We start from the raw sequence: 14887 nt of genomic DNA, 5'->3' as shown, positions 1-14887 counted from the left end.
ATCATGACCTAAGCGAAAGTCGGACGCTTAACCGACTAAGCCACCCAGGTGCCCCCTTTTTTTTTTTTTTTTAATGTTTTATTTATTTCTAGGAGAGAGAGAGAGTAATCAAAACATTTTAAATGAAAGAGATCAGGAAGGGGCAAGGGAATTTGATGACACTATAAGATTTTGTATAGTACTTGCTATCTTCATAGCAAGAGTAAAACCTGAGTAGGTCTCATGTAGAGAAACACAAATACCTAAGATTTATATGACAAGGTAACTCTTACCAATTGTAATTTAAATCCTCCTCCTTTGCTAGCCATATTCTTTTGTGGAGCTTCAGTTTTCTATATATAGGATCATATCGTCTGAGACCAGATATAATTTACTTTCTTTCTTTTCTCCTTCTTTCCTTCTTTCCCTCCTTCCTTCCTTCTTTCTATCTTTTTCTCTCTTTCATAGTGTCTGAGACCAAATATAATTTTCTATCTTTTTTCTTGCTCTTCTTTCCTCCCTTCCTTCCTTCCTTTCTCTAAGTAAGCTCTAGACCCAACATGGGGCTTGGAACTCATGACCCAGAGATCAAGACTCATTCGCACTATGGACTGAGCCAGCCAGACAACCCTACTTCTTCCTTTCTAATTTGCATGCATTTCATTTCTTTTTCTTGCCCAAGGTCTTTGGCTAGAACTTCTAGTATTATGTTGGATAGAAGTGGTGAGAGAAAGCATCCTTGCCCTGTACCTTCTCTTAAAGGAAAATCTTTCAATTCCTCACTGTTGAGTGTGTAAGTTGTGGATTTTTCATACATGCCCTTTATGAGGTTGAGGTAGTTTCTATTTCTAGTTTGTTGAGTGTTTTTGTCATGAAAGGGTTTTGAATTTTATCAAAGCCTTTTTCTGCATGAAGATCATGTGGTTTTTTTCCTTCATTAACTCATTTGGTGTATTACATTGATTCTTCAGATCTTGAACCATCCTTGCATTCCAAAAATAAATCCTACTTGGTCATGGTATATAACCCTTTTATTGTGCTGCTAAATCCAGTGTGGCAGTATTTTGCTGGGGATTTTTATTGATCAGGATTCTTCATCCTTCAGGATTCAGGAATACTGGTCTACCATCTAGTAATATTCTTTTATGATTGTTAACGGTAAACCCTAGGAAGATTAGCGCTCACCTGTATGAAGTCTGTTTTGATGGACTGCATCTAGAAACAACCTCATTTCCTCTGCATCCTTACTTGGTACTTTGTCAATAGACAAGAAGCTGTTATCTTGTAGAGTTAACATTAAGCGGCTCTGTTTCGCTCCACTTGGTCGAAGCACCACATTTTTAATGTTATGACTTAGCTAACCAACACAAAAGGAAAATTATGTTATTATTAAAAATATACAATAAGGCAAAATAAATTGTATAAAGAATGCTATACTTCATACTTCCTAAGTTACATTTCTTAGGTCTTTCCCATATTTTAGGGAAACCCCCGCCAACCGAAAAGAGTTCCCATTCTTGATACACTTAATCAAAGATTTCACTTTCAGGAGAGGCAAACAGCTACTACTAAAACTTATTTTACAAAGTAACCCTAGGATTCTTGATTTTATGATAGGAAATTGAATATTTTCACATATAGTTATAAAGCTATAAAAGCGAGTGAGTTAACAATTAACAGAGCTTAGATGGTTATACCAGCACTCGTCTAGAAAGTCACATTGTGTTAGAGGCTTTCTTTCTCTTTCTTCCTTTTCTTAAATAAAAGCTTATAAAATATGTGACAATTGGCTTAGGTAGCCATAATGTAAAAGGATATATTAATCCAAACTATAATTATCAAAACAATTCCACCTCTCAAAAACACATCAAAATAAAATTTACCAATTGAAGAAGATATCTTTTTTTCTTTCATATATATATTTTAATATTTTATTTTTAAGGAATCTCTATACCAACATAGGGCTCAAACTTACAACCCTAAGATCAATAGGTGCATGCTCTACTACTGAGCCAGCCAGACACCTCCATCTTTCTTTTCTAATTATCCAAGCAGGTTTGCTTAACTTTCTTTCAATCATGAAGAACATGAGTACTCTGGAAACTCTTGTTAGCTTACTTCTTCCACTCCACAAAATTGTCCATTAATTTGTCTTATAGTCTTCCAGACTCTGGATATGTGCTATGAAGTGATAACATCTCTTGGCTGAAATTTTTCCAAGACTAAATAAATAAATCTTCCAGTTTATTACCTAAGTAATTCTTGCCAAATAGGCATCCTTATTCTCTAATGTTCTTCCTCAGCAGGCACATACAAAGATCTCAAAAGTGCCTTTTGCTGAAATATACCCTTTGAATAGCAGAAAAAAGTAATAGTATTTCATAATTTTTTAAACTAGAATTGACCTTTGTCAACTTTTACATAAGAATAAAAATATAATTTTACCAGACTTCATTTATATATTCAAATTTTAAACTACATATAGGCTTATGTTATATATAATACATACACAAATTACATATATAATAATATATGTTGTATATTGCTTAATACACATTATAATGTAACATAAAGATACATATATGTACAACACATACATAACATATACATACAAGATGTATATACATATACATAATGTACAATATGTATAATACATATATGATGTATACATAATACATATGTAAACTATATATGGAGAGAGAGGGTTCAAAATAGGTCTTAAATTCATATCCTTGATTAAAAATCCTACCATAAGGGGGCCTCTCAGTAGGCTGGGCATCCCACCCTTGATTTCAGAGGCTTTAGCTCTGAAATACTTAAAACAAGATTAGCAGGCAAAAGAAAAAAAAGAGATCACTTAAAACCATTATTTCAGTCCATATACTACTTCTTAAAAGTGAAAGTTAACTATATAAAGGGAAAAGTTTGTTCATTAACAAACAAGATGAGAATAATCTTGAACTTGATGTCTTTAACAAGTGAAAATCCTATTAGCCCCACTAAACATATGATGAGGCCTTCCAGATTTAAGTCCAGACCTCTCTACTGGAGCTTCAGTCCTGTTTACCTAATGCCTACTAGATACTGATATCTGAACGTCAGACCCCTTGTACAATTCATCTCTTCCCTTCCCAATCCTTGCTTTGTGCTCCCTACCAAGCCATGAAAGGGACTACCATCCACTCAGAAATTTGGGAACCTCTCCAGGGTCTTTTCTTTTTCACTGCCCTAAATCTAATAAGTCTTCTTGAAATCTTTTCAAATCTATCCTTTTCCTCCTCTTGCTTCTCCCTACTGTCTTTTCCTTTGATTAGGACTTTCATTCCTCCTCTAAACTCCCACAAGGACCTCAGATATGTCTTTATTCTCCTACTATCTCTTGTAATAAACTCATCTGCCTAGCTCCTAAATGAATTTGAATTTGAGATTCTTGGCTTCTTAGAATCTAAGCTCCTCTTAGTATAACAAATAAGATACTTCAGGACTTAGTTTCTATCTAGCCCTTCAGCTTCTACTTCTGCCACTTACTCCTTACTATCCGTTTATTTTAAAATGATTTTCTGGTTCCTTGAGTGTTGATTTCACATTTGCATATGTTTGTCCAGGTATAGAAATAACCTCCGCTCTACCTCCACTTATTTGGCAAACTCCTATTCATCCTCTAAATGCTCAGGGCACACTCTCTTTTTTGTGTTACTTCAGTGTGTCTGAAATATTTTTACATCTTAAAGTGCCTTTCATTATGCTTAAGTTTGAGAAGAAAAACATCTCATTCAGCTCTGTCTTAATAACCCTTAGTACAGTATCCACCACATTAATCTGAAGGTAGTTAACAAATGAATGTGGAATACAAATTGATCTAGAACTGAGATGAGGCTGGAATCACAAGCAGAATCGTCATGCTCCTAAAGACCTATGCTTGCTTAAATATTTAAGTATTTACTCACTGCTAATTTGGGCTGAGGACTGAAAAACCCAATCTCCATTTGAAAAGAAATCACTGAGATAAACAATTAGTAGATACGCATATGTGGCAGAAACTACCATTGTTTGTATTACCCATGTCACCACCTCCAATCTATGTAAGAATATCTTTGATACACTAAATCATAAGCAATTTCACAGTTCAAAAGCAAAAAGGAATGTAAATTTTACCCCAGGTCTAGGGTTGTCAAGCATAAAATTTAATAAATTATTATTCAATAGAGTACTTCAGTTTAAATGAATATTATACTATTGTGTTATGTAATTAACAAATACAGAATTTTAAAGTGCAGAAAAATGTAAGACTTTTTTTTAAATTTAAATCATATCGAAATGAGTAATTCAGGATAAAGAGTACACAAGTGAAAACAAAATTTACTATTTTCTGCAATGATGAAATAATGAAATTCTTCAAAAGTTTACAGTTAGAAGAAAACAGCTGTAAGGATGACTCTGAATAATCATCCTTGAATGGTCCATACCACAACCTTTGATAAGATTATTTAGTAAGTAGACATTAGGTTTTAGAAAATACTAATGAGTCCTAGTGAAAGCTAATACTAAATAGAAATGAATCTATCATATTATGCCAAGGAACAAAAGGGAATAACTAAAGTTATCCTAATGTGGTTTTCAAAAGAGCTTAGAAATAGTATCCTAACCCAGTTCCTCTCAGTTTCCTCCTAGTTTTCTTCTCAATAACGGTGACTAACTACTTCCACTCCTTATTATACACCATCAACAATGCTGTTGAATAGTTTATAAAAGGTGTAGACAGAACTATTAGTGTCCTAGAAATCAGAAGAAATATTAATCTAGGACGAGGGCTACCATTGTACTTTACTATGGTACAGGGAAGCTCCTCACTAAAGGGTGTGATTCTATTCCACATCAAAATCTGGTAATACCTGAAAAATCCTTGGGATTCCTCCAGTATTGTAGTGAACCACCAGGCTGACTTTATTCTCTTTTTCCACAATTTCAAATGACCCTTCTTTCCATTTTGTAATTCCAGTCTGCATACTTCGAATTCTGATAGGACCATGTATCTTCAGAGGAGACATTTCTTTAAAAATAAATTGCTTCTAGCCAAATTAAAAATCAAAAATACACCTGACAGATTCTAAGGAAGAAAAATAAAATAGTAAGTTATAATTTACTAAAATAAGAGTGATTAAAACAAGAGTAATTTAAAAGAGAGCATTTAATAAACCATCTTTTACATCCTTTTCTCTGTTTCAATAAACCACTTTTCATAAGTAACCTCAAAAGCCTTGATTAGCTAGCTAGTAGGCACAAGAAAGACAACTAAAGTAGTCACTGAATTCAGTGACTGAGTCTACCCACCTTTTATTTCTTCCCTACCACATTCCCTCCTTTGTCATTTGTCCAGTATCTGTGCCCTAGCAGTGCTTGAATTTTGCATTCTGCACCATTAACAACCATATTGCTGCCACTAAAGGCATGTCAGTCAGCAGTACTAAACTGTCAATATGACTGCTCACAGCAATATGACCAACTTTTACCTTCCTTCATGAATGAAAGGTAAAAGGGTCTTGAATTTCAAATGTACTTTAAAAAAAAAAAAGTTTCAGTCAGTTGACTCCATTTCTTAGAATGGAGTTCCTGCAAAAATATCAAATCATATCATAAAACAATTCCTCTATCAGTCAGTAGTCTGTGCATATCCACATGTATAGACATTGGGTGAATAAAAACATTGTGAAAATAATCAAATGAGTATAACCTCCAGAATTATATTGAGAAAATAATTTATTCTCTAGGCAAAACAAACACACACAAAAAACCTCTTTCTAAGAACCACCTACATTTGTTTAGTATTACCATAAAGTGGAAAGAATCTTTACCAATTTTATCTTTGACAAACACTCAAATTTCTGAATGAACTTCTACTTAAAAATTGCTTACAGCAGTAACAAAATATCTAAGAACTTCAAACTAGCTTATCAAATGTCAGTAAGTAAACACAACCATAGTAACAAAGAATGTTAGTGTTGTGTTATCTACGTGTATGTACACACAGATACACACAATCATCTGAAATTATTAAAAATTTTAGATATACTCTTTTCAAATCTCTAAAAACATTGCTAAAACAGATTCTTGCTTATAATTTAAGAAATTAAAAATCATCATACTTTGCCTCTGCCTAAACAACTAGAAAAGCTAAAAAAGAAAAAAGTAGTATACAAAAAACACAGGAGGTCTAGATATCAGGAGCCAGCTGTCACTAATTTATAACTTACCTTTCTACCATTAGCTTTCTCAACGGTAAATAGGAATAGCAAATGGTATAGTGTTGCAAAACTAAATGAAATAACATACATCAGGCACCTAAGAGACGAAAGGTTTAATATGAATGGAATTAGTATGCACTTTCTGAATTTATTCCTTGCGCATAGCACCTCTATCTTGGAAGACCTCAGGTAAATAAGCTGTTAAAAGGGGTCATCAAAGTCAACTGTCTATAGGGGTCATGCAGGTGACATGACTTAGGCAGGCAAACTACGAAAACTGCTACTAGCCAATTTTACCATGTAGAATTAGTGAATCCAGCTGCTGCCTGATCATCTAACTTTTCAAGAAAATGATATCCAAATACTTATGTAAAACTGCCCATTGAAAATTGTGGGCAATTAATTAAAATTTATTTTTAAAAGCTACAAATCAAGTAAAACCCACCCATAGACAGGACATAGGCAAGATGGAGCCTGGGGCCCTAGTTTGAGGCTTCTAGAGACTGTGTATCAAATAACTAGGAATAAAATTTAAAAAGAGATGTGAAAACACTTTGAATAGTTAACAGGTGTTATGTATTTTAAGTCCTCTATTATTATTCACTCACCTCATCAAAATTTTTAATGCTTACAGATTTAGATAGTACAATTTGCTAGGTATATGAATCCATCAGAGTAACAGAGTCTTGTTACTTGTTAACAGAGACCTGTTAACATGGCACTGCTCAAACTAGTAACTACAAAATTTTGGACCAGCAATGTGTGTTTGTAATACTTTTTTTTTTTTTGCAATTAATAGTTTGGCACTTTATTGTTTGGATAGGTCCTTGAGACATCTTTCCACTCTGTTCTCAACACTGCCAAGAATACATGACCCCTCCCCCTACCCCAGCTGCTCTTGCCAGAAACATGAGAGTTATCTTTGATTTCTCTCTTGATGATTATTGGTTATTGGATTGGAAACAGAAGATCACAGTAGAGTCCTGTCGATTCTACCTTCATACACCTAGACATCTTTATGATGAACTGTAGATCAAATCACATCACTCTCCTCCTTAATCTCATTCAACAGCTTCCCACTGCCCTCACAATAAAATCTAGACTCATTAACATGACAAACACCTTCACGATCCAGGCCCTACTTACCTATCCCCAACAAGCCCTCCAAATCCAGCCATCTGAATTATTTATAATTTCCCCCCAAAAGCCATGCCAGTATACTTTTGCATACACTGTCGTCTATCTCTGGAGGATTTTCATGTATTCTCTCCATGCCCCCACAGGCCCCCTTAATTTCTCTTGGCTATAAAATCAAGGTTCAGCTTAGATGTTAACTTCTTTAAGAAGCCTTTCCCAATACCGTTCACTTTTTCTCTCACCCCATGTCCACAGAGACTGTTTCATGCTTCTGTATATTCCTGTTGTATACGCTGTGCTTACCTCTACTATAACATTTATCACATTTTATCATAAATTGTTTACTTCTTTTGTCTCTATCTAGATTTTGCTATTTGAAGTTAGGGACTATGTTCTTTAACCTCACCATCCCCATTCTGACAGTGTCTGACACACAAGAAACGAACTTTTTAAGAATAATGAACAAATCAGCACTATCAGTTTTATTCAATTTGCTGTTAAAATGTACAAAGCAGAGGGGCACCTGGGTGGCTCAGTTGGTTGAGCTTCCAACTCTGGCTCAGGTCATAATCTCATGTTTTGTGAGTTAGAGCCCCACAATGGGCTCACTGCTCTCAGCACAGAGCCTGCTTCAGATCCTCTGTTCTCCTCTCACTGCTCTTCCCCAACTGGCGCGCACATGCATGCTCTCTCTCTCTCAAAGATAAACGCTAACATAAACATATATATGTGTATATGTATACACACATATAAACACAATAGCAGATACTGTGGCCAATATAGGATTATATTTACTAAGCTCTTTATAAGAGTATCACTATGCAGTGTACTACACATAAATCATCTTCTGAACACTGTATCTAAGCCTTTTCTTGGGCATCTGAACTTCACTAAATGCAAAGCTGTCCTCATATCTTATCAAGATTCAATGAGAAAAAAAATCATTTGTGGAAGAACAAGAATTAATATGCAGTTACAGAATACATTAAAACAAAAACATTAGTAAACTTGCCTAACCGAGGATTCATATTGTTCATTGCTCAATGAAGAAACCCCATTTCACAAGTTCTGTCAAATTCCCTCACCTTTCCTTATATGTCATTATGGATCAGGGTATCAAACTGAAAGAGAATAATACAAAACCCCACTATCTTAGAGTTTTCTTCACAGACCAAAAGTAAGTAAAGGTGAATATCTCTGAATTCCTACAACTAAACATACTTTTAAAAATTAACATTATTTAACAAAACTAGAAGTGTAGATTTCAAAGTTCACTAAAGCACATGAAAAATAAAAATAAACTTTAGTGTTACTTGTTTCTCTCTATATAATTCTCTCTCTATATAATTTCTCCCTGTACAACTCTAAAACATTTTGATGTAGTTTTGATTAAGTACATGAAATTTTACTTGATACTGAATATTTCCTTAACCATTTCTACTAGCAATCTCTCTTTCCTCTAAGGAAAGAAAAAACTCTAAAAGGTACAGGATGTAAAATTTGTAGAATCAACAAGACTTTTTCTTAATCCCTCAATTTAGTCCATTCCCAGCTCTTGCACTAAATGAATCAATGACATCTACTTTTGTACATTCATTATAGTATCAAGGTTTGCCCTATTCTGTTAAGAGAAAAAAACTAAGTTTCTTTTTCAGTATGTAACATTAATCAGTAACAGTTAAACTTTCTATGAACCTAGGACAATGAGGTTTCCTTGAACTCTAAAATGCTAATTCTCTATCAGGGATATTGGTAAAACAAGGTACAACAAAAACAAATTATTCTTTAAGCATCTCCAAAGAGATTTCTCTTTCTCTAACTTTTTTCACTATTATTAAAATTACTGTTCAACTTTGAGAATTCTATGAAAGCTCAATCAATATTAGCAAAAATGTTTCTATAGAGAAAAATGTACTTATTTGCATGTACGTATTTTAGGTACTGCTTTGAAAACATGTTTTTAAATTTTTTTTAATGTTTATTTATTTTTGAGAGAAAGGAACAATGAGGGAGGGGTAGAGATAGGAAGACACAGAATCCAAAGGAGGCTCCAGACTTTCAGCTGTCAACACAGAGCCGAACACGGAACTCGAACCCACAAACTGTGGGATCATGACCTGAGCTGAAGTCGACGCTCAAGTGACTAAGCCACCCAGGCGCCTCTGCTTTAAAAACACTTTTAAAAAAAAAATTTTTTTTTAACATTTATTTATTTTTTGACAGAGAGAGAGACACAGACAGACACAGCCAGAGAGGGAGACACAGAATCCAAAGCAGGCTCCAGGCTCTGAGCTGTCAGCACGGAGCCCGACATGGGGCTCAAACTCAGAGTGTGAGAGCATGACCAAAGTCAGATGCTTAACTGACTGAGCCACCCAGGCGCCCCTAAAAACATCTTTATCTAGAGGGCATTCTGTGATAACGAAAGCATGCTAAAACATAAAAACACTACTATAAAAGAGAAGAAAGAAAACTGTCAATTCTTGCCAATTTGCATACTCTTGGAAACATACATCTAAAATAAGAACATTACTTACTTTTCAGTGACTTTTACTGAAAAACCCTATGTAATAACAATTCACCTTTATTCTGATCCTTGTGCCAAAGGCAATGCACTCTTCTTGGGGAACTACTCATATTTTGCAGCTATGCCAGCTCTCCGGAAGTCATCACCTCAGCTAAAGAAAATATAAGTGCGCCTTTTTAAAAGAATCCAATTTACAAAATTAAAATTTTAAATAGCAGTCATTTATACAAAAAGATAAACTCTTTGATTATTTAAAAACCACAAGCTACCTTACTGAAAACATTTAAAATGTAACGCTCAAGATACACACATATACACAATATTAAAATGAGGGACTTCATGCCTGCACCTTATCAATTTGTGTCTTGGGATTATTTATCTCTGGAACATTTTGAAACTAAGAAGGCAGTGAAAAAGAGTATATTCTTTGTTGAGTTTATAAACATTGTTACGTGTCTGAAGTCTTAAAATATCATTTCCATGATATATTGATACACATTTCAAAAGGTAAGTAAATCTGGAGTTAGTTACAAAACTTCATGGGTGTGTTTCTCAAATTTAGACTCTCTAAGCCTCAATTTTCTCTTAAGTTCTACCCAAACATCTTTCACTGTCACCTTGAATACTAGCTACAGTATCAACTAAATTCATTTGTTCCCTTACTAAAAAAATGATTGAGCCACTTTATTTTGATGGCACTGTGATAAGAATACAAAATCAAGATGATACAATTCATGCCCTCATTAGGAGGCTCCCGGACTTCTCTACATTTTCTTCTATAATCATTCAGGCAAAAAGAAAATTTTAGAATCAGCTTTACCCTCAATCTCACTCATCTAAAACCCAGCCTTTTCATAGCTGCTATCCTAATTCAGAAACTCCTCATTCTGCCATCACTCCTATCTAGTATTTATTATGCAACATTTATTAAACATAGTGCTAAGTGCCACGCATGAATTATTTAATTTTCACAATAATCTTAAAAGACAGTGATTATTATCTCTATTTACAGATGAGGAAACTGAGGCTTAGAGAGACTTTTTAATTTATCCAAGGATACAGACTGATTAAAATACAAAGTCTAACAGCAAAACCAATGTTTTTAACTACTACCACATTGCATCCTCTTCAATAATTTGCAGCAACAATCACTTTTCAATCTCCATCGTCTCAGGATTTTTCCATCCAATGAACCCTCTACCCCATAAATACTCTTTCTAAAGAACTACTCTTTGGATCTCTTAAGTAAAGCATGCATATTTGTCTCCTTAACTTTAGGGGGAAGAGAGGGTAAGGAACCTGTCTTCTTTTGTACTAAAACTAACACAGTACTTAGTAAGTGCTAAATATTTACTATTGATGCCAATTCCCTCTCAAACATTTTTTAAAAATTTTATTTTACAGTGGTAAGAATATGAGATCTATTGTCTTAACAAAACTAAGTGTATAATATGATATTGTTAACTATAGGTACAATGGTGTAAAGCATATCTCTAGAATGGCTTCATCTTGCTTAACTGAAACTTTCTTCCAAATGTTAATGGCTCATCACTACATATAAAATAAATCCAAATGCTTTTCTGTATGTGGCACTTATATGCTTCCTGCATTTATTTCCTCTTTTTCAACACAAATCCTGTTCCATACACACAAGTTACTAAATTTTAATATTTTCTTCCACATCCACCACCACTAATTTACTTAAATAATGAAATTTTCCTTTATTTATTTTTGGAAACCTCATCCCCTGTAGTCTCATAGTTTTACCTGCTGTTAAAATATATAAACCACTGCTCTATGAGCTTTCTTTCCTAAAAAGATCTATAAAACAAATGCACAGAGATAAAATTAGTGTGTAACTAAAAGAGAGAAGTCGACCTAGATAAAGTTTACCTCCAATTCAGAGTCTAAAATCTTAATGATTTTATAACCTAAGAATGAGTAAAATCATCCACAGTTGAAAATTCTTGGGCTTTTTTTCTTCTGTGTCTTTGACTTGCCTGAAGAGTGAAAAGGTGCTTGTCATCAGATGACAAGGTATAAGCAAGCTGGTCCTTCTGAAAGGCATGATGGTTCCTAAAACAAGCTCCAGTTTACTTATTCACTTAAATTCTTGAGAAATAGAAATGAAATGGCTACTAGCATATGTTTTAGTAAAAGACAGGCTTTAAATAACCACATAATATATAACTACAAGTTCTAAAAAGTGATCCAAATATTAAGTACAGGTCATGCTGAGACATTTTAATAGGGTACCTGATTTAAGCCTTGGGGGTAGAGGGTACAGAGCATGGAGCAAAGCTTAAGCTAATACTGAAGGCTGACTTAATTGGGGATGGTCATGCTGGAACAAACCAGGCAACTACAACAGCATGTGCAAAGGCCCTGTAGTGGAAAATAACTTGGTGTGACTAAGGCAATGAAAAGTAGTGTGGCTAGAGTTTAGTGAGCAAGAGGAGACTGGAGCCAAGAAGAAGCTAGTGAAGCTGGAAAGAATCAAATTATACGGAATGCTGTAGACCACAATAAGGATTTTTGAATTTTACCCTAAATTTAATAAATGTTTAGTGATGGGAAATTCACAAAGGAGTTTTAAGCAGAGAAATAACATGTCACAGTTGAATGGAGAAGTTATAAAGTGATATGGTGGTGTATTTGGGTTTAGAGAGGAGGGTAAAAGAAGGAACAATGAAAGAAAATAGGGCAGATAAGAATATTAAAATGATTCAGCTTATAATAATTACAATAACAATTCTTACTAGCTATTCACTGTGTGTCATGTGCCATTTAATTTTCATAACAATACAATAAGGTGATTATTATTCCTATTTTATAGGTGAGAATACAGAGAACCAGCTGGGTGGCTCAGCTGATTGAGCCTATGACTTGGGCTCAGGTCATGATCTTGCGGCTCGCGGGTTTGAGTCCCATGTTGGGCTCTGTACTGACAGCTCAGAGCCAGGAGCCTGCTTTGGATTCTATGTCTCCCTCTCTCTCTGCCCCTCCCCTGCTTGTGCTCTGTCTGTCCGTCTGTCTCTCTCTCTCTCTCTCAAAAATAATAAATGTTAAAAAATATTTTTAAGATGTTGGCTTGAACTGGAAAAGTGATACTGAAGATGTACAGAAATAGATTCAGACATACAGATGACCCCTGAACAACATGAGTTTGAAATGCATGGAGCTATGTATACATGGATTTTTCAATAAGCACAGTACTGTAAATGTATTTTCTCTTTCCTGTGATTTTAATAACATTTTTGTCTAACTTTAACAATACAGTATATAATAAATATAGAATACAGAATATGTATTAACTTTATGCTATTGGCATCCCAGTCAACAGTAGGCTATTAGTAGCTAGGTTTTGGAGAAGTCAAAAGTTACACATGGATTTTCAGCTGGAAGGAGTCAATGCCCTTAACCCTTGCATTGTCCAAGGGTCAACTGTATAGGATATTGAATAAACAGAACTTAAAGATCCACAGGATGGAGGAGAAGTCAAGAATGGATCTCAAGTTTCTAGCTTATGTAAGAGGATAAATAAGTGAATATGCCACTTAATGAAATAGGATACTGAAAGACAAGGAATTTGGGGAATAGAAGATGAAGACTCTGGCTTTAGACATATTACATTTGAAATTCCTAACAAAAAAAAAAATCAAGTGGAGATGTCAAGCAGACAATTGGTTATTTAGATCTTGAGCTGAAAATAAAGGGCTGGATATTAAACTTCTCAAGTCATCAATATATAGGTGGAATTTAAAGCTTAGGGCAGAAGAGTAAAAGGTGAATAAGACCCTAGCACTAAACCTACATATTCCATTTCACTCCATTAAACATCTTTCACTAATCACACATTACTTTGATGTCACCAGGGTTTTTAGTCCTCATTCAACTTTACCTTTCAACAGAACTTAACACTAGCGATCCTTCTTTCATCTCATTAACAAAAGACTTGTCCTCCTCTATCCAGTTATTAAACACCAAGAATCCGTCAGTGCTCTACCCTAGGTCCATTTTCTCTAGCACTACCCTCTCCATGGGCAATTTCATCCACATCCCTAGCTTCAGTTAACACTCAACACGGCAGGTGACATATATTAACCCACATATTCTGCCCAGAACTCTCCTCTGAGCTCCAACCCAGTGTATCCAACTGCCTCCTTGACATCCTTAGACATCTCTTCCCGTTAGAGACTTGTCAGGTACTGCCACCCCCGAAAAAGCATTTACGCAGAGCCGAAATTTTGAAAAGGATTACCACAAAACCACTACAGGCCAACTCCCCAGAACACAGGATTTTGTCATCAGTGATCATTTCTTTTCACGGATCATCACCTAAAATAGGTAAACCTGACAACCTGATCTGATGGCTAGAAGATGGAGAGCAACCAAATGCGCGACAAAAAATACTACTCATGTCTTTTGGCGAGAGACGGTTAGGAGAGGGAAGAAGATGAAGAATGGTCAAGAGTGAATGTCCAAGGGCTGATGGGTATGCGGCAACGGAAGTCACCTGAAGAGACAGCAGGCCCTGCTAAGGGGCGAGTGGCGGACGACGACAGCCCCCAGCGAAAAGGGGCCAGGTTTGGGTTGCGGAGGAAGAGCGTGACAGTAAAGAGCGGGTCAGAGGAGAGGGAAAGCGTGGGGGAAAACCCAAGAGGAGTACCTGTGAGGCCCAGGGAGCGTCGAGGGGGTGGGGGTGGCTAAGCAGCAGCGGGGCGAACTCCCGAAGAGTGAACGCCGAGTGGGCGGACCGCAGGGGGCGGGGGGAAGAAGGGGGGGCCCTGGGGAAAACGACTCAGTGGAGAAGCTCGCCGCCGGGCCCGCCTTACCTGTGCTTGCGGGTCCGGAGCCCTGCGGTAGCCTGCCGGAAGCACAGAGTTCGCGCGGAGGGGGAGGAGCCGGGGGTAAGGAAGGAAGGGACACCGGGCACGAAGGAGAGGGGCCGCTCGCTCCCCCTACTCAGGGAGAGCGGCTGATGGCGGGAACTGTGACCACA

At 35.9% G+C, this 14887-nt stretch overlaps 1 protein-coding gene across 5 annotated transcripts in view; it reads right to left on the bottom strand.

Annotated features, from left to right (window-relative positions):
• The window catches only part of USP37 (ubiquitin specific peptidase 37), a 92504-nt gene extending 77618 nt beyond the window's left edge, over window positions 1-14886 (bottom strand). For 3 of the 5 annotated variants that reach the window (XM_039233136.1, XM_039233139.1, XM_039233140.1), the window contains exons 1-4: window positions 14721-14886; window positions 9896-10036; window positions 4872-5086; window positions 1165-1336 (exon numbers count right to left, since the gene is read on the bottom strand). In XM_039233136.1, the coding sequence (XP_039089067.1) occupies window positions 1165-1336; window positions 4872-5027 (328 nt within the window). In that variant the 5' untranslated portion in view covers window positions 5028-5086; window positions 9896-10036; window positions 14721-14886. The remainder of the gene's footprint in view (window positions 1-1164; window positions 1337-4871; window positions 5087-9895; window positions 10037-14720) is intronic. The other 2 variants (XM_039233137.1, XM_039233138.1) reach the window with 2 other exon arrangements.
• Between the last annotated feature and the right edge of the window lies 1 nt (window position 14887).

The sequence above is a fragment of the Hyaena hyaena genome, unplaced genomic scaffold (assembly GCF_003009895.1).
Source record: "Hyaena hyaena isolate Hyena2069 unplaced genomic scaffold, ASM300989v1 scaffold_71, whole genome shotgun sequence".
NCBI lineage: Eukaryota > Metazoa > Chordata > Mammalia > Carnivora > Hyaenidae > Hyaena > Hyaena hyaena.
This window is presented reverse-complemented; position numbering and strand designations above follow the sequence as displayed.